The sequence below is a fragment of the Pollicipes pollicipes genome, unplaced genomic scaffold (genome assembly GCF_011947565.3).
Source record: "Pollicipes pollicipes isolate AB1234 unplaced genomic scaffold, Ppol_2.1 Scaffold_2555;HRSCAF=2994_pilon_pilon_pilon, whole genome shotgun sequence".
Classification (NCBI taxonomy): Eukaryota; Metazoa; Arthropoda; class Thecostraca; order Pollicipedomorpha; family Pollicipedidae; genus Pollicipes; species Pollicipes pollicipes.
The window spans coordinates 3,776,443-3,797,106 of record NW_023596136.1 but is presented as its reverse complement, the minus strand read 5'-3'; the positions used below and the strand labels follow the sequence as shown (position 1 = coordinate 3,797,106).

General features: G+C 57.9%; 1 protein-coding gene across 1 annotated transcript in view; it reads right to left on the bottom strand.

Moving 5' to 3' along the window:
- Nucleotides 1-19,640, bottom strand: part of LOC119107533 (SWI/SNF chromatin-remodeling complex subunit SNF5) — a 44,407-nt gene extending 24,767 nt beyond the window's left edge. The window contains exons 1-4 of the mRNA XM_037231017.1: nucleotides 19,455-19,640; nucleotides 3,577-3,717; nucleotides 3,173-3,462; nucleotides 2,576-2,745 (exon numbers count right to left, since the gene is read on the bottom strand). Coding sequence (XP_037086912.1) covers nucleotides 2,576-2,745; nucleotides 3,173-3,462; nucleotides 3,577-3,717; nucleotides 19,455-19,640 — 787 coding nt within the window. The remainder of the gene's footprint in view (nucleotides 1-2,575; nucleotides 2,746-3,172; nucleotides 3,463-3,576; nucleotides 3,718-19,454) is intronic.
- Between the last annotated feature and the right edge of the window lie 1,024 nt (nucleotides 19,641-20,664).

Below are 20,664 nucleotides of genomic sequence, written 5' to 3'. Positions count from 1 at the left end.
CGCGTCTGGGAAACCAGAGGTAAAGGGTTCGATTAACCGCGGTGCCCACCCTTCCTGCCAGGCTGAGAGGCAGGCGACGCCATATAGCCTCAGCAGGTGGGTGTGTCGTAAAGCCCCAATGACACACGGAGGCAGCTGGGACGACCATCATTCGCGCAGATTTGCCCGCATGAATGTGTTGGGAAGCAGAGAAAGAACCATTCCTGAACAAGGAACTTGGCTGGGACCATTCGGACCCAGTCAACTTGGCATGTGAACGGCGAGAAGCCAGTGATGAGATACACCATCACCTGCCCCGAGGCCTGACATACCTATCACCTGCCCCAGACCTGACACACCATCACTTGCCCCCAGACCTGACACACTTTCAAACTGCGCCCAGATCTGACCACACCACTACCTGCCCCTGACCCTGACACATCATCACCTGCCCTCAGATTGGCACCACCATCGCCTGTTCCCAGACATGACATACCGTCACCTGCCCCCCCCCCCGAGCAGGCAACACCACCACCTGGTCCCATATATGACACATCATCACCTGCCCCCCCCCCGAGCAGGCACACCACCACCTGGTCCCATATATGACACATCATCACCTGCCCCCCCCCCCCCGAGCAGGCACACCACCACCCTGGTCCCATATATGACACATCACCTGCCCCCCCCGAGCAGGCACAACCACCACCTGGTCCCATATATGACACAATCATCACCTGCCCCCCCCCCCGATAGGCACACACCACCCTGGTCCCATATATGACACATCATCACCTGCCCCCCCCCCCCGAGCAGGCACACCACCACCTGGTCCCATATATGACACCATCATCACCTGCCCCCCCCCCCCCGAGCAGCACACCACCACCTGGTCCCATATATGACACATCATCACCTGCCCCCCCCCCCCAGCAGGCACACCACCACCTGGTCCCATATATGACACATCATCACCTGCCCCCCCCCCCCGAGCAGGCACACACCACCTGGTCCCCTAATTACACATCATCACCCTGCCCCCCCCCGAGCAGGCAACCACCACCTGGTCCCATATATGACATCATCACCTGCCCCCCCCCCCCGAGCAGGCACACCACCACCTGGTCCCATATATGACACACCATCACCTGCCCTCAGATTTGGCACACCACCACCTGGTCCCATATATGACACATCATCACCTGCCCCCCCCCCCCGAGCAGGCACACCACCACCTGGTCCCATATATGACACATCATCACCTACCCACAGACCTGACACAATATCATCTGCCCCCAAATCTGACACACCACCATCTGCCCCCAGACCTGACACACTACCACCTGCCCCCAGACCTGACACACCGCCACCTACCCCTAGATCCGAAACACCGTCGCATGTCCCCAGATCTGGCGCGTCATTTCCTGCCCCCGGACCTGACACACCATTTGCCTGCCCTCAAACCTGACAAACCGGCACCCACCACCACAGCCGACACACCATTGCCTGTCCCTACAACTGACCGGTGTGCGATGCACATGACATCTTCAGGAAGAGTCTTAACTGTCGAAATCACCTCGCCTCCTAACGTAGATTGCCCCGAGTGGCCTAACTGTCCCATAAACCGCAATAGCATTCCATTTAGTGGCCAGCATGGCGACAGAAGACCTGCTGCCGTGCACTCGTCCCCAATTCAACAGGCGATCAAATCACACGGCTGGAGTCGGGCCAGAACTCTACGGAGCTTTAAATGCAATAACGCGCCTCGCATCTACCCCGTCAGTCGCATGCGCGCACGCACGCACGCACGTACACACACACACACACACACACACACACACACACACACACACACACACACACACACACACACACACACACACACACACACACACACACGAACGCACGCACGCACACACGCACGCACGCACGCACGCACGCACGCACGCACGCACGCACGTAGGCGCACCCACCCAAGACAGCAGGAAAGACTGACCACCAGCAGCAGAACCAGACCGCGTCCGGTCTCCAGCACTGAAAACGGTCGGCCCGACCCCGCCTGGGCGCGGCGCCGGGCCAGCCACCCACTGCTTCAGGGGCGTGTGTGCGGGAGCGGCGGGCCGCCGGCGGTGGGCGCACACGAGTCACTGGAGGACGGCCGGACGCCAGCGCCGGACGCTAACACGCCTACCGACAGACAGCCGCCGCCGGAGCAGCTCACCGACAGGCAGCCGCCGCCGGAGCAACTCACCGACAGACAGCCGCCGCCGGAGCAGCTCACCGACAGGCAGCCGCCGCCGGAGCAACTCACCGACAGGCAGCCGCCGCCGGAGCAGCTCACCGACAGACAGCCATCGCCGGAGCAGCTCACCGACAGGCAACCGCCGCCGGAGCAGCTCACCGACAGACAGCCGCCGCCGGAGCAACTCACCGACGGACAGCCATCGCCGGAGCAGCTCACCGACAGACACCCATCGCTGGAGCAGCTCACCGACAGGCAGCCGCCGCCGGAGCAGCTCACTGACCATGCACGGAGAGAGTAATGGGCAGTGAGGAGGTGGCTGGCCGCGCGTTGATGACGCTTGGGCTCACTCACCATGCACGGCGAGAGTAATGGGCAATGAAGAGGTGGCTGGCCGCGCGTTGATGACGCTTGGTGTGCAGATGACGATGTGCGGCACGCCGGCGCAGCCCGCTGACGTCGGCACGGTGATGAGGCGCGTCTTGCGCCGCACCTTGGCCGGGGGGCGCTCCGCCGGCTGCCGGCTGTCGCACGCACACCGCACATCACACAGGGCCTGGTCGCCGCCGATACGCCGCACGGCCACACACTCGCCTTACAGCTCAGGCCGGGCGCATGTTCAGCCAGGTCGTTGAAACCGCTCCAGAAACACGAGTTTCGTGGCATGATCACTGGGCACGGTGAAAGCTGGCTAAGCCTTCAGGCGGCTTTCGGGAAAAGGAGACGTTCAAAACACGCTTCGTATCGGCACGAATATTGAACGACGATATAGTGCATGTCACGGCACAACATGGCTGCTCCACTGGGCAAGTGATGCATTCGAATATCCCGAAGTAACCCCTATAATATCATACATTGCATCACACCTGGCTGTAGCTGGTATCGATCACGCACTGGTTACTGTAATCCCGCGCATAGCATGCACAACGCAGATGTACACCACTCTTTTACCTGCTGATGTCATGCCGTTCCTGCGATTGCTTGGAATGCCGTTGTGGCTGGTGTTGTTTGGACTGCCGTTGCTGCTGCTGATGCAACTGCTCCTGCTGATGTTGTTGCAGTTTTTGCCGCTGCTGCTGTCGTTGTTGTTGCTTCTGTTGACGCAGCAGCAGATGATGGTGTTGGTTCTGCGCCTGTTGGTGTCGCTGCTGCTGCGTCTGCTGCTGTTGCGCCTGCTCCTGCTGCTGTTGATGCTGCTGCTGCTGCTCCCGCTGCTCCCGCTGCTCCTTCTGCGCCTGCTGCTGCTGCTTCTGCTGCTGCTGCTCCTGTTGCTGTTGCTGCTGCTTCTGCGCATGCTGCTGCGCCTGCTGCCGCTGCTGGTGGTGTGGGGCCGGCTGCGTGGCGCCGCTGGTCGCCTGGAGCTGGACGGAGGTCGTACTGGCGCCCCACATGAGGTCCAGCGAAGAGAGCAGCGGGCTGTCGGCCGGCGGACTGACGGCGTCGCACGAGCTCAGCAGCGCCTCCATGGTCAGCGGGTCCTGGTCCGGGCCCTCCAGCTGTCGGCAGTGAGTGAGGCGCCCGTCAGCCGGCCACGCGCTCACCGGCACAGCTCAGGTCAGGTCAGGTCCGGTCAGGTCAGGTCACACTAGATCAGGCCAGGTCCGGCTGACAATGACACCAGGCTAGGCTGCGCTTGACACACCCGTGGCCCGCCGCAGAGCGCGGCCCACCATGAGCACCGCCCGCCACGGGCGTCTTCTCTCTGGGCGCCAGGAGCGGCACGCAACCGATCGTCAAAGCTCGCCGCCGCAGCCAGCCGCACTGAGTCTACTCTGCCGCTGCCGCCGCACTGAGTCTACTCTGCCGCTGCCGCCGCCGTGGACCCCGGCACCGGCGCTGATTACCGTTACGGCCTGATGTAACACGCCCCTCCCCCGCCCCACCCGAGCGGCGTGCGTTCAGCCGGCCGGGGATCAGCTGTCCACTGTTCAAGGTCACGTAACAGGACGCCCGGGCGGCGGCACTGGGTCACGAGGTCGTCCCCCCACCGTGAACCGGGGAGGTGGGAGGGCATCCAGGCACGACGCGTGACGGCCGTCCTGCCACGGTCTCCACAGAGCAGGCAACACCACGGCTCGAAACGACAGACGTTCGACATGAGGCAGGTGCACCAGGGATACGGCCATTCTGGTTTGAAGGTGGTAATTACCGAATGGTCATCGTGGCCAGAATACGACGTTCAATTGACAGGGTCCGCCAATAAACCTGAACACTGAGTTTTCCTCTCATTTCAGTCTCGACTACAGTAGGGTCACAACCATTCTATCTACCGAATGGAAGGTTTCCATTCCCATACATAAATACAGTTGAACGACCTCTCCCAAATGTCATAACTTGTAAACAAGGCTGTCTGTGCTCAGCCCATTCCAGATGAGCTGAGCAGCAGACCGCGGCTCGTCGGCCGCCCGTGCGACGGTGCTGGACGCGGGCCGGGCGGCTTCCAGTGCGGAGGGACGCTACCGCTGACGTGGCCCAGCCGCTGTCGGACGCGCCGCCGCCGCCGCCGCCGGACCACTTTAAGGGTCCAATTAGAGCGGCCGGCCTGATGAGGCGGGCAGCGCGCCGGCAGAGGTCAGCAGAGGTCAGCAGCCGATACCACGCTCCCCAGAGCGTCACCATAGGTCAAGCGGAATGTATCCCCAGTCAGCTGAGCGCCGTCCGTGGTGTTGGCATTGATCGCCATTTCAAGGTCGCCGTGCGGCAGCCATGAACCCGCTTCGAACTCCACGGACGACCTGGCGTTCAGCAAATCAAGCCGTCCCGTTGCATTCAGCGCCATGTTGAGAAGAGTGGGGTTCTTCGGCACGGTGACAACGGCCGGCTGGTTATTCAGCAGACGCAAGACTGGCGGCCGAGCCAGCCGTTTGACTGGAGAGGATGAGAGTAAGGAGACACGCAGAGCCCATCATGACTGGCCCGATGGAATTGTGCCCATCATGCCTGGTCCAATCATACCCCAGCTCGTCTCAGCAGCCGGCCGACGGCACCTCGACACACAGGCTCACATCCACGTCACATGTGTTCACACCTATTGCTCACATCAGACCTGGCAATGACTCGATACCCACCGAGCTGCTTAAACTTTAAATTGCACCTCTCCAGGCGACGTCCTTTACGTTACAGGACGATTAGTGAGATCATTACGAGCGATTATGACTGAGGCGTTGGGACGTTACACGCCCACCCATTACATATGTGTTGCGGTCTCTGTATGGCAACCGTTCAGACAGCGCCGTATTTGAAGGCGGACTATCATTACGTTCGGCACGCCATCCGTTCACCAAGGTAATTCGACTAATTGGTTGTCATTCGGCAGTGCAGCTGCAGGAATCGATAGCAGGCGGCTGCAGGACGCCCCGGACCTGGTTAACAAACCGCCTGTGAAGGCGGTCCACGTATCTAGCGCAACGCAATAAAATCAAATAACATCGCATTATTTGCGAGTGTCCTCTTCAGGGGAGTGTCCCACCTTTGGGGCATATTTCAAACACATTCTCTAGTGAAACCTCAGGTCCAAGTACGTCAAGATATCACTGGGCGGTGTCATTGCAGCACCGTCAAAACATTATAAGGAGATCCATTCTAATTATTTTAGAGTCCCAATATACGCTGTCAACTATTTGTAACGACACAACGCTTCTTCCCTGCAGTTGTCGCTTTCGTCGTTACCATGACAACCGTCGTGGGACTTCTGGAAAGAGTAAAACAACGTTTGTGTTGGCCTAGCGGGCGGCAAGGGACTGTTATCGAGGACCGCATTGGTTATAGTTGGAACCAGTGCGTCACTGTAGACTATGTGATACTCTCATTCCCACAGCCAAGGTGTGCCTTGAAAAAAGCCAAGGTGGTAAACGTCATACCGGAGGAATCAAAGCCATAGTGCACGTTTCGTTGAATTCGCGGGATAATGGTTTTACATTCGTATGTATGGTTGTGTAAACAGTGTTTGAAGCTTTCGTAGTATCTATTATGCAAACATTTTGACGAATTGATGTGCTGTAATGATTACAGAACACATACGTTGACGGACGGAAAGCAAAGAAAATGTATTACTTTCATAGTGGTGAGCAGGAAATCCAGTGTTAGGTGCAAAAGTGCTCTAAATAGCACTATTTGACTACTTAGTGTATATGATCCTCAAAACGTCATCGTTTGATTAAGCCATAAGACGTCCTTATGATGTGAGAGTCGATACCAAAGTCACCGCATCAAAGTTATCGCTGTAGCGGATAACATGACGCACTTGTGGTACCTATATGCGCCGAAAGGTGATGTTGCCTTTGAGTGCAGACTTAATGTACAATCGTTATGCGCGCGTGTTTTGGTATTTTTGCACGGTGTCCTGATATATTCTGCCGATATGCCACTTTTTTACTTGCATTTGCATTTTCGGTAACGACATAACTGCTTAGTTAGTCGGTTCTCAGCCTAGTGTCCGTCATATCTAATACACGTCTAAATGGCTGTGCTATTTGTGACGAAACGCGGCGCGTGGTCGAGATATACGCCCTAATGTGATCATTCTAGCTTCATCCTAAAACCTCGTGACACCACATTTCCCGGGACAAGTTGCATGGTCCAGCCATGAGTGGACTTCAGTGTTTCCTGGTGGGGGCCTCGTCATCACGCCGTGCAAAAACCGCAAGGAGCGCGGGCTTACTCTCGGCCGATGAACCCCCCGGCGCGTGTAGTCATGTCCAACCGTTACTCACGCTCCTTTTTATCTTATAACCCTAAAATGATCATGACTGACCGAAATGCTTTAGTCGAAACAACCTAAGCCGTGGTCGATAAAGGCATCAGCTGCGCAAGCTGACTGTGAGCCAATTGTCCCCTGGCGTTGGGACACTTTGTGCTGTATCGCCACAGACACGAAGGTTCAGCAACCATGTTTTTCTTGACCATGAGCACAACACAGCCAATGAGGTGGTATGTTCGTATGGCCTGGCTATGACGTCATAAATATCTGGGTGAAATTCCCATACGCGGCGCGTGATAGGCAGTACAAGTTTACGACCATCCACGTCAAAAACCAGACGATTTGAAGTCTTAGAAAGGATGTGGCTGTAACCTGCAGAGAATTATAATCCAAAAGGCAAAAACCTAACAGAAAACCCAACAGAAATGTGCTAAATAATAAACGTGAATAGTTCAAAACCCAACGGAAACGTGGAAGGGTCCCTTCAACGGGCCCGAAGCAGGACACGGCGCGTCGGTCGGACAGAGGTACATCTTCACTGTTCAGCGCCCAGGCAAGGGAAGGACCGGCCGCTACTCGGGCCACTTCCCACCGCTCGGATCAGCTCTCACCACCGCTCGGGCCGGCTCCCGCCACCACCCGGGCCGGCTCCCGCCACCACCCGGGCCAGCCCCCGCCACCGATCGGGCCAGCCCCTGCCACCACCCGGGCCGGCTCTCACCACGACCAGGGCCGGCTCCCGCCACCGTTCGCGCGCCGCCGGCCGGCCCCGCCCCACCAGACGGTGCCGGCTTGCGGCAGGCGGCCGCCATCTGAGACGGCCGCGGCCGACTGCCCGGCGGCCGGCGGCCGGCGGCCCGGCGGCCCGGCGACCCGGCGACCCGCTACAGCCTCCTCTGAATGCATGGCCCAGCCGGCGGCCAGAGGCTGTTGCTGCCGAGAACAAAGTGGAAGTTAACTGGTCTCATGACGTCGGGAATACTGAAATGCCCTCGGCGCTGAACTGGGAACTGAGGGCATGTATTGCACTCTCAAACTCATGGGTCTCATATATGCAGGCGTACATCTGCGTATGACACCGCGTGAATACGTCCTAGGCGACGATGGATAGGATTAAAATGTGTTACACCACGTTTTAGGTACAAGTGTATTTATATGAACAACCTTTTACATTGACGATACTGCACAGTCAAAAGCCCGGAACCTCGGGCCGCGCATAAAAGCGTATGAATGCCGGTCGTTTTCAATCATATATGCATCAAAGAAAGTACTATTCCATACTATATTGGTGTATGTATATATACATATATATATATATATATATGTCATAAAAAATAGTTCCTGTTATCTTAGCACCTTCTTTAGCGAAGGCCCATGTCATCCAGTGTACGGCGCCTGTTGCGAATTCTACAACTAGTTAAGACCATCCGCAGCACCGGTTCCAGCGGCGTCCCGGGTGAGACGGAAGCGGCTCGGTCCGGCTCGGGTGCCGGCCCTGCCGGTGTCAGCCGGAGCCGACGCTGGGCGGCGGCCGGCCGTCGCGCCGCACACCACCAGCCAGCAGCGTCACTGCCCTGCCTGACCGCGGAGGCGTCACGCCGTCATCAGTCGCCATCGGCTGCGGGACGAAGGGTCGGCGCCATCCCTCCCTCTCCCCCTCTAACTGAGTCACCAGTCAGCAGACCCACGGCACCACTGTGGGTCAGCTCGGGGTCTGGCGCCTCAGGTCAGGCAGGGTCAGCTCGGGTCACTGCTGACCTCGCACGTTCCTCAGTTCGGCCTGATCGACGGTAGTAATACCCTCGGGTCTCCCTCGGGCCTCCCTCGGGTCGGACGGGGTCAGCCCGGGTCACTGCTGACCCCACACGGTCCTCCGTTCGGCCTGATCGACGGTAGTAATACCCTCGGGTCTCCCTCGGGCCTCCCTCGGGTCAGACAGGGTCAGCCCGGGTCACTGCTGACCTCACACGTTCCTCAGTTCGGCCTGATCGACGGTAGTAATACCCTCGGGTCTCCCTCGGGCCTCCCTCGGGTCAGACGGGGTCAGCCTGGGTCACTGCTGACCTCACACGGTCCTCCGTTCGGCCTGATCGACGGTAGTAATACCCTCGGGTCTCCCTCGGGCCTCCCTCGGGTCAGACAGGGTCAGCCCGGGTCACTGCTGACCTCACACGTTCCTCAGTTCGGCCTGATCGACGGTAGTAATACCCTCGGGTCTCCCTCGGGCCTCCCTCGGGTCAGACGGGGTCAGCCCGGGTCACTGCTGACCTCACACGGTCCTCCGTTCGGCCTGATCGACGGTAGTAATACCCTCGGGTCTCCCTCGGGCCTCCCTCGGGTCAGACGAGGTCAGCCCGGGTCACTGCTGACCTCACACGTTCCTCAGTTCGGCCTGATCGACGGTAGTAATACCCTCGGGTCTCCCTCGGGCCTCCCTCGGGTCAGACGGGGTCAGCCTGGGTCACTGCTGACCTCACACGTTCCTCAGTTCGGCCTGATCGACGGTAGTAATACCCTCGGGTCTCCCTCGGGCCTCCCTCGGGTCAGACGGGGTCAGCCCGGGTCACTGCTGACCTCACACGGTCCTCCGTTCGGCCTGGTCGACGGTAGCAATACCCTCGGGTCTCCCTCGGGCCTCCCTCGGGTCAGACGAGGTCAGCCCGGGTCACTGCTGACCTCACACGGTCCTCCGTTCGGCCTGATCGACGGTAGTAATACCCTCGGGTCTCCCTCGGGCCTCCCTCGGGTCAGACGGGGTCAGCCTGGGTCACTGCTGACCTCACACGTTCCTCAGTTCGGCCTGGTCGACGGTAGCAATACCCTCGGGTCTCCCTCGGGCCTCCCTCGGGTCAGACGGGGTCAGCCTGGGTCACTGCTGACCTCACACGTTCCTCAGTTCGGCCTGGTCGACGGTAGCAATACCCTCGGGTCTCCCTCGGGCCTCCCTCGGGTCAGACGAGGTCAGCCCGGGTCACTGCTGACCTCACACGGTCCTCCGTTCGGCCTATATATCGACGGTAGTAATACCCTCGGGTCTCCCTCGGGCCTCCCTCGGGTCAGACGGGGTCAGCCTGGGTCACTGCTGACCTCACACGTTCCTCAGTTCGGCCTGGTCGACGGTAGCAATACCCTCGGGTCTCCCTCGGGCCTCCCTCGGGTCAGACGAGGTCAGCCCGGGTCACTGCTGACCTCACACGGTCCTCCGTTCGGCCTATATATCGACGGTAGTAATACCCTCGGGTCTCCCTCGGGCCTCCCTCGGGTCAGACGGGGTCAGCCCGGGTCACTGCTGACCTCGCACGGTCCTCCGTTCGGCCTGATCGACGGTAGTAATACCCTCGGGCCTCCCTCGGGCCTCCCTCGGGTCAGACGAGGTCAGCCCGGGTCACTGCTGACCTCGCACGGTCCTCCGTTCGGCCTGATCGACGGTAGTAATACCCTCGGGTCTCCCTCGGGTCAGACGGGGTCAGCCCGGGTCACTGCTGACCTCACACGTTCCTCCGTTCGGCCTGATCGACGGTAGCAATACCCTCGGGCCTCCCTCGGGCCTCCCTCGGGTCAGACAGGGTCAGCCCGGGTCACTGCTGACCTCACACGTTCCTCCGTTCGGCCTGATCGACGGTAGTAATACCCTCGGGTCTCCCTCGGGCCTCCCTCGGGTCAGACAGGGTCAGCCCGGGTCACTGCTGACCTCACACGGTCCTCCGTTCGGCCTGATCGACGGTAGTAATACCCTCGGGCTAGCGACGTGCTGGCCGGCCTGCGGACTAGACTGGACGGACCCGGAACCACGTGGACCCCGATCCGGCGCACAGGACCAGACCCACAGGCGGCGCGACGCCGCCGGATGGCGGAGACGGCGCCAAGGTCGGTGCCGGCCCGAGCCGGGCCCGTCCCCACGGCCGTCCCCACCCGACTGCCGACGCCACCGGCCGTCTGGGGACGCCGAGTCCGGCCCGCTGACTGGAGCGAGCCCCATCAGTCGAGTTCGGCCCGAGGACTGGAGCGAGCCCCATCGGTCGAGTCCGCCCCGCTGACCAGAGCGAGCCCCATCAGTCGAGTCCGGTCCGCTGCCTAGAGCGAGCCCCATCGGTCGAGTTCGGTCCGCTGCCTAGAGCGAGCCCCATCAGTCGAGTCCAGCCCGCTGACCAGAGCGAGCCCCAACAGTCGGCGGGTCCGGCCCGCTGCCTCGAGCGAGCCCCATCGGTCGGGTCTGGCCCGCTGCCTAGAGCGAGCCCCATCGGTCGAGTCCGGCCGCACCCGTTCTCGGATGTCCAGCGCGAGCCGGCGATGATCGCCTGGTCGTCGGTGAGCCTGGTCGAGTGGTGTCAGCTGGCACTGGCTGGTGTCAGTCCGATGCTGCCAGCCGTCCGGCGCTGGCTGGTATCAGCCAGACACCGTGTGGCGTCGGTCCGGCGGGGCCGCTGCCTCGCCGGGCACGTCCGTCCCCGCCAGCCACGACGTTGCATGACCTGACCACATTCCTCAGTCCGGCGCCGCGGCGGACCTGGTGGTGAGGAGCGAGCCGGCCGGCGGTTTCGTCTCGTCCAACGGTCGCCTCGTTCGGCCCTGAAACTGCAGCCGTACGGCGCCGCGGCGAGCCCGGCAGGAGTGAGACAGCCGTCGGTCTCGCCTCGTCCGACGGTTCCCTCGTTCGGCCGTAAAACTGCAGCTCTTTGGAGTCCGGCGAACGGCGAGGCCCGCCGCCGCCTGGTAACAGGCGTCCCGGCTCTCAACCCGGCAGCGGCGCGCGCACATTATTGGCTGAATCGGTCCCATTCAGGCCTGTCAGGCACGGGTCCAGCTGGCGGTGATGTTGGGGAGGCACGGGTCCAGCCGGCAGCGGTGTTGGGGAGGCATGGGTCCAGCCGGCAACGGTGTTGGGGAGGCACGGGTCCAGCCAGCAGCGGTGTTGCGGAAGGCACGGGTCCGGTCGACAGCGGTGTTGGGGAGGCACGGGTCCAGCCAGCAGCGGTGTTGGGGAAGGCACGAGTCCGGTCGACAGCGGTGTTGGGGAAGGCACGGGTCCGGTCGACAGCGGTGTTTGGGGAGGCACGGGTCCAGCCAGCAGCGGTGTTGGGGGAGGCACGGGTCCAGCCAGCAGCGATGTTGGGGGAAAAGGGGGGGGGGGAGTACGGGTCCGGCCGGCGGCCGATGAGCCACCGCACGGGGCCAGGCCCGCAGATGCTCTGGTGTTCTGACGTAGTCACGGTCTCGGCTGGCGACAAGACCTTCCGCTTATCTAGAAGAACCGTGGTTTCGCCCACGACCGCTCCCGACCTGCGCAGCTGGAGGCAGCACGACGGCGCCATTGCGCAGCTGCGCCACACTTTTGGAACTGCGAGGGTCGCCGACTCCACTGGCAGGCGGACGGAACGCACCGCCTCCGTCAACAAGTCTCAGCCACAGACAACTTCCAGACTAATGTCTACAAACTGTCTTAGAACGGCGCTTTCGCCCGCGATCACCGCCTTGGGCGGCGGGCGATAAAAGCGTGAGAAATGGCCAGGCGCCCAGGGATGGCAGGTTTTTTTGTGGCTATAGGAAGGTGAGCACCGACCACGGCCGGAGCTTTCCAAGAACGGCACGGCATCGTGCGCTAACGGGACTTCCCCTTAGCACTCCACGGCAGCACACAGTCACTCCAAAATGGTTCATGCGAAATGGTAGCCATGGACAACAGCAACCAACGCTGGCAATCCCAGCTTCCCAGTCGCTTAAAACCCACAATAAAGCCCCCCCCCCCCCTTCTGCTTTCCGCTTGTGTGGACTAAATCGACGTAGAATATCACTCGCCGTTCGGTGAATGGACAACAAACTGACAAGAAAGTAATGATTTCTCATTCTCATCTGTTATCCGGGATGTCACTTTATAATATCGATTGGGTGGGTGGAGGGGGGGGGGGGGGGGAGAGGGGGGGGGCGGGTAGGGGCGCTCGGCCGAAAAGGTTAACCTAACTTATATCTAATACCTTTCTTCCCAGATTTTCTTCCCAGGTTTCTTCCCAGATTTCCGCCACACCCCCCCTCCCGCCCCAAAGGGTATAAAAAGACGCCACTATCCATTTTATCCTGAAAAATCGTTCCCACGAGTTAACTCACACGCAGTTTGTACCTGAGCTTGAGCAAGTCACCTATGGAACATTTCATTCGTCCACGCTGGAAAAAACGCTCGAAAAATATATTTCTGGTATGAGCTTTTAGAGTCCCTCGTCGTGTCAACATGGCCATTTTAACAGGATGGCCTGGCAATCTTAGGTAGCGTGACCTAAGGTAGCGTGGTGTTATTGAGTGATACGACACACACGGGCCTGGCACTGCACAACTGAACGCACGTTGTACTGCTTTTTATAAACTTTCGAAAAGTTTTGCAGGGATGGCTTTTAAACCTAAATCCCTACTACGCACAGTCAGTTACAAAGGCCCTAACCCAGCCACCAGGGAGGGTAATTGCAGGTCGACGAATAACTTTTGCCGCGTGTAACGTACGTCCCACCAGCGTGGCCCGGCAGCCACTATATCTACCGCACACTCTTGGCCGGTCACCAAATGACCCACAGGACACAAGACAGAGTCACACAAACTCGGCCTCTGGGGTGCCAATTCACATATCCGATTCAACTGAGCCAGGACGTCCGATGGTTTACCCACAGGCTCGAGGGACGATTCTGCGTTCATCGAAAGTAGGTTATTTCGGCAAATTTGGAGCGTGCATTGAGGTGTACGTGGTTCCATAGCAACGCACGCCTCAAAATGATGAAACGGAGCGATAAATCCCATACCAACTGCCCAGGCTTGAGTGACCGCGCTACTCAACATATCCCAATGATCTGACCACACGCTACTTTACATATCCCAATGATCTGTCAGGTCAAACTGGTCTATATCAATGGCTGTTCTGGTGCGGCAATGGCCTGGCTGGCGCCCTGGTTGACATGGCATTGATCCTTAAGGCCGTCGTTGTGCTAAATCGGATTCATGGAGCAAATACGAGCCTTATTTGACCCAAAAACACTTGTGTGGGTCACAGAATACAGTCGCTTCACTTGCGGCATAAGACCACCATTAGTTAACGTAGTGTGCCTCGTTGGATAATTGAACCGGAAATCGTTGAATTTCTTGGCAGCTCAGCCAGCTGTTGACTTATTCCAGGTCCCAGGTTGGCTATAAGCTACATGGCGACAGCGTGTCGACCCACCTCCAATCCGCAGCACGGGTAAAACTTGCTTTCAGCCGGGCCTACTTCAACAACGCCAAACGATATTTGACTGTAATTTGCCTAAGCCGAAACTCTGCCACATGGCGCATGCACCTCATGTCTTTGTTGTAAAGGTGCATTACAGTATGTATATACTTACCATGTTTTAGTTTTATGAGAGTCAGCCGTTCAGCGCATTGAGCAATGCGGTCTGACCAGCGTTCCACCGTGAACCTTGGCGACGTTGAGAAATGCCTTAGGCGGGGTAAAGCATACGGCTGGTGCGGCGGGCATTTTCGCCTTTTACCCTGACAACATGGAGCATTACATATATGACTGCGAGAACACCGCTCCTGCACAACCCCACTGACCGTTGCGTCCACTGCCTCGTCCAGGAACGTGGAGACTGCGGAGACCGCAAACTGTGGTCTGTTAACTGACCCCTCGCCATATGGACCCTACTAGACCCTCAAGTGCACAATTGCTGGCCCACTACCTGAGAAATTCTACGGCGTCAAGTTTGACCCTTTTCAGCTCATCAAAGATCTTTAAGGCCAAGTCAATGCATGCTTAAGCGAGCGAAGATGAAAGATTAAGGTGTCCTCCCGCAAATACCACGATATGAGCAAATCAGGCGCAAAAATGGTTCCCTGAACCAGACCCAACCAAAAAGCCTGGTTTGGGACGAATTAAGGCCCAGCCATGTCAGCATAGGTCAACAGCAAGGAAGAGCAGCCTCAAATTGTGCGCCAAAGTCACCAAGTGCCAGCTACCAATGTTTCTTAATTTCACATCACCAAAAAATCAACGATTGGGTACCCACGTTCTCCTTACACAGCTGCAGCAACTAAATACGAAAGCCGCCTTCAATTACGTATCGTTTCATTTTGATGGCCATCACATAGCCACGGAATAACGTGCCCCACTCGAGTTCGGAGTTGGACGGCATCGCAGTCGTTGACAGATGTCGGCTCATCAGCCGCCTGCCTCCGTAAATGTCACCGGAACGGCTGCAGCCCCCTGGTCACGACGTCGCCATCGATCACCGGCTGGCGGCCAGGCCCACGAGGCCCCTGACTGATGAGATGTTCCCTTGTGACCCTGCCGTCCGGACCGGCCGAGCGCCGGCCAGCAGCTGTCGGGCCGGGTCGGACCGGGCCCGCGACAACGCTCACTCCACCTGCGGGCCTCTGCGGACGGGCCGGCTGATGATGGCGGCCGCGTCACGGAGGCTGAGCTACGAGGCCCACAGGGCATTTTGATCAGCGGCGAGACTTTTCATACGGCGAGGCGGGTCGGGTCGGGTCGCAGCCCGGGTCGCAGCCCGGCTGCTGCGCGGGAGCAGCGGCGCGCCGTGCGACCGCCCGCTCGAGACGGGATGACTTCGGCAGGCGTGCGACGGAGCCCGGCCCAGGTGATGAGGATGACGAGCTGGGGTTTAGGACGCGTCCACTGCGTGGCTTATACGGCGTCCGGGGACCCGGCTCCGGAGGTCCGTTTCGTGACGTTGTGGTCAGGATAAGCCTTGGGGTAGGATAAGCCTCAAATAACTGGTGTTTGAGTTTGTGATATGTATGTTTCAGGATGCTTCCGTGGCTGGTATTAGCGCTGGGTGATTCGATATTATGGCAGGACTTACGTTTGCGGTTGGCTTTCGGATCGTAGTTGCAGCAAAAGGCGTAGATGGGGTTGCCGTCACGCATGAAGACAGGCCACAGCTGGGGTCAGGTGCGCAAAACAGACCCGGTGACATCCATTACAGCTCTGGAACCATGCTGCCTACAGCCACAGTTGATGAGCAGCCGTAATGCATCAGATAGCGCGGCAGTGGTCCGCTCCACCATCGGACCGCGTCGGCAGTGGTCCGGTCCACCATCGGACCGCGTCGGCAGTGGTCCGGTCCATCATCGGACCGCGTCGGCAGTGGTTCGCTCCACCATCGGACCGCGTCGGCAGTGGTCCGCTCCACCATCGGACCACGTCGGCAGTGGTCCGCTCCATCATCGGACCGCGTCGGCAGTGGTCCGCTCCACCATCGGACCACGTCGGCAGTGGTCCGCTCCACCATCGGACCGCGTCGGCAGTGGTCCGCTCCACCATCGGACCGCGTCGGCAGTGGTCCGGTCCACCATCGCACCGCGTCGGCAGTGGTCCGCTCCACCATCGGACCGCGTCGGCAGTGGTCCGCCCCACCATCGGACTGCGTCGGCAGTGGTCCGCTCCGCCTTCCACGTCGCAGCAGGCGATAACAACAATTTACTACCGGGCTTCCGGAGAGCGTTTAAACAGCGAGAAATTGCAAACTTGTTACGAAAACACCGCTGTACACGCTCCCCTTCATCCGCACTGCCCACCGTTTGAAGCCGAATGGAGCGCATGCCATGCATACGTGACACCGCAGTGTTTCGCAGTGCTCTGCGTTTGCGGAACCTTAGGAATGGAAAAACGTGATCAAGGTGGGGCGGAGGGCTTTCATTCCTGACTTCGTAACCGGGCGGAAATGTCCGGTCCGAATACCTGGCAGGCCATTAGCAAATAGCGCGATACCATGAAAGCGTGTAGAAGGGAAGCTACTTAATTAAATGCTGCGGATCGGGCGTAGCGAGAATAAAGAAAGAGGCCCACAATCTGCCAGGTTTCAGCAATACAATATATGAGCAAAAACTTTACCAAGATAAAATATGTTAATGGCTCTGGGCCACGTGGCTGGCCGTTAAACCTCGCCGGGCCGGGTGGAGCCTCGTAACACCCTGACCCTCCCCCCCCCCCCCCGCCATGCTGAGCCGGACCACGCAATAACACACTAGCTTGGTTTGGTTGCTTGGATTAGAGCTAGATAATATAGCCCTTTTGGATTAGAGACAAGATAATTAAGCCTTTTCGACCGGAAAGGATCATTTCAGGCCTATGGGATGAAGGATAATGGTTAACAGTGGGGCAGGCTTACATGCGCCTGGGGGCCAACCGCCGAGCTTTGACCCGCGCATGTGCGCTGGGTGCTTGGTCGGGGTCCCCACTCCCACGGGGCCTCTCCGCCCACTCATGGCTGACGCATACAGCCTGCCCCGGACAAGCGGGTTGTCGCGAGGATGCAGGATGAGGCAAGATAAGACAAGTCGGAAGATAAAACAGCCGGATGAACACGCTAGCCCCAATGTCAAAAACATTGGAGGGGGCTAGAACAATGCGGGTGGCCCTCTCCCATTCAAATATGGGTTCTGGTCGTCCACCCAATACTTCTCGTGAAGCTCCGCCCGTGCTGAGTAGCCAGTACATTTGGGCATCGAAGGCTTTGAAGTACCAAACGTACTCAGCCTAGGACACTGCTTTCGATCTTTCTGTTTCCATTTCCCAGTGAACATTGATTGAATAGTGATTTGAACCGGAGTCACACCAAAAATAAAGCTCGATCAACATCAGCCCTCCATCCTGTCACGATCTCATTTTTCGCTGTTGGCATTTTTGACATCGTTGGCTCTGTGCTGTGCAATTGACGCCAATGCATGTGACAGCATCGCCTTCCAGTTAGCTCTTACCTGTTGATGCTGTTTGCACGGCCAGCTTTATTGCCGCAGATATGGCTTGGCCGTATCGCAATTTCCCCTGGCATCCTCAAATTCCCCCTTAGGGAGTGTTCCCCCTCCCCAGTTGGGAACGCCTGACCTAGGGCGATGGAAGCAGTGTGACAGAGCCGAGATGCCCCTCGTTAATTTAGTTTCATCACAGCCCGTCCCCGGAATCACCACATCGCATCGCTGGCATGAATACGTGAGTTTCTCATCCTCGCATTTTTCAAGGGCATTTACTTTACGTAGTAATAAAATGACCTGAGGTCCAAAATTGCCCCCCCCCCCCCCTCAGAAGTCTTTGGGCCTCAAGACGACTAGGCACAGCCGCAAGTGACAGTAAAGGGCCCATGAGTATACAAAAATCGTTTTTCGCTGATTGAGTGGAGATGGAGGAGGTTTTTAGGCTCACTTTAAAGTTCATCAAGAGGTCATGAGCGCTAGCCGGGACCTTACATGTTCATTCACCGGGGCAATCTGGTCGCTAACTCTCGATTCTCGGCAATCTGGTCGCTCTCGATTTCTTTGTATTTGCTCGAAGAGACCGCTGCTGCTATCGCTGGCCCGGTATGCTAGCCTGTCGGGGCACTCTTGATCGATTCGGGGCCTTCCACTTCACCCCATTCGCCCCAAAGACTCTATACGCTATCGCCGGAGGTCCCACGTGTTAACCTGCCGGGTTACTCTCGGCTGCTCAGGAGCCCCTCACGTTGGTCTCGCGTTCTTTCCAGTTGCCCGGACGGTCCTGCACTGTTTCTGGGGGCCTTTTCATTGACCTGCCGCGACACCCTCAATCGTTTAGGTGCCGTCCCTATCGATCCTGGTTTTTTCCATTTTGTTGGAGCGCCTACACCATGAACGTATAACATACTTGTATAGGTCGCTGGCCTACGCTGTTGATGGGGACCTAAATGTTAGCCGGCCGGGACATTCACTCGATCGCTCCGGGCCCTCCATGTTGGTTTTGGGCCCTACCGATTAAGTCAGGACTTAACGCTGTTGCCGAAAGTCAGACACGTGCTCGCAAGCGTCAGCACCTCCGTCACTCATAACGCTTTCCTTGCTCGTATGCACGAACCTAGCTAAATTAATTTACATACACGGGTTCGAGATCTACTCGATAACGATTTTTCTCGGCGCTATAACCACAGAGAGCAAGCAGCAGCTAGGTATGTTCCGATGAATTAGTACGGGTTAGTGCCGGAGATTATTTTACGCGCCACCGCCGTTGTATTTGTTATTTCCGTCGGCTATTGAATTCGCAAAACACCCCGTATACTTGTGCATCATGTTCATAGCGCACATTGAATGCTAGCATATGCTGCACTAATTCAACACAGCCAAAACAAGAACTCTGCACAGCTCATTGCCCATTAGTTGATCACATCGACCAGCCGCTAGCCGTAACCAACATTGGAATAGTGTCGTGCATACATATCACGACTAGTTTTCTTGTGTTGCGCTTAGGGACACGCATTCTGAATAAAACATACATAAGAATTTTGAAATTCAATGTCCGTAAATTCAATGGCCGTAATCGGGGGGCTTTTTAAGAGGGCACCGAACTCCATGGGGGCGGGGGGGGGGGGCGGCACAATGATGTGTGCCTCTCCCCTGACGCATCCCACGTGTTTCGCCGTAAGAAGAATTCCTCAAGTTCAATTTACTTGGGTATATGAAGAATTACTTACGCCACGGCTAAGAACCTGTTATCTGCTCAATTCACTACGCCCAGTTGCCTCGCCTCTACCCCTTCCTTGCGTAGCTCACCTCGGATTCTCCGAGGGGCGAGGCCAGACCGGTGGATGAGAGCGGGGAGCCCTCCAGCTCGGAGAGGAAGATTGGCGTTGGTGGCGGCGTGTCCAGCGGCTCTAGGTCAGCCAGCGGGCAGCCGCCCTTCGGCAGCTCGTCTAAGAAGCTGGCCCCCATCTCCGCGTCCATATCCTCCAGTGACATCACATCGCACATTGGCGATGGCTGGAAACGAACAGACGTTATTTGTAACTGAGGCCGCGAATAAACACAAGGAACGCTGCTTGACTCAAAGCCCTAGACCGAAAAAGACATGGTGTATGCACATCTGATTACCACATGTATCCCATAAAACAACGTTGGGTAGCACGTAAATCTATATACGTTCCCTATCACGGACAGCAATGCTGTGTATGCACACAATTTAGCGGGCACATTTAAATTGCACTATTAAATCCAACTGTCCAGGAATCTACCTATCTACTCAAACCTGGATAATGCTGGAGGCGCTGGAGACACAAGCTGATGGGCAGGGGCGTCACGGGCACAATACATGGTAGGGGCCCTGGCGAGGGAGTGGGGTGCGCCCCTTCTTTAGCCCCGGATTTTTGTCTTTCACCACAGACAGCTCCTAACAGAAAGAACACAATCGGAGCCATGCGTACACACCCAGCCCCCGATCCCTCCATTAAGGAAATTCTAGCTGCATGCCTGCCGTTCGACATAGGCCACACACCGGGAGTGCATCAAACTATTCGCAATTGGTTTATCTTAAGTTCCCACATGACCAACCTATTGTGGAATCCGCATGGCACGTAACACATACATTGCGGGTAGACACCTACACCCGACTAACGACATACTACGTATGACAAAACTCGTCTTTCACACAGACCTCATACGGGACGCTCTCCGTTAAGGTAGCCCAGGTGTTCTGGAAATTCGCAAGGATGGTAGATCCGTCGCTATCTCAGCACACGCACTAGGGATATTTCACACCTGACGCCGTCTAGACGCAATGCTGTCCGCGCCACAATGGAACACATGCGTCAACAATGAAAGCCGGTACATTCCTGTTTACTGTCTGCGCCGTCTGTCGACGTTCGTAAAACCTGCAGGGCTGCAACTCAGTTTGCGCTGCGCACCTCTGTTCGGGAGAAATTCATTGAGTGCCTGACTCACTGCCAGCTAGACAAACAACCCCACAGCCTTCCTTCACTGCGCTGTA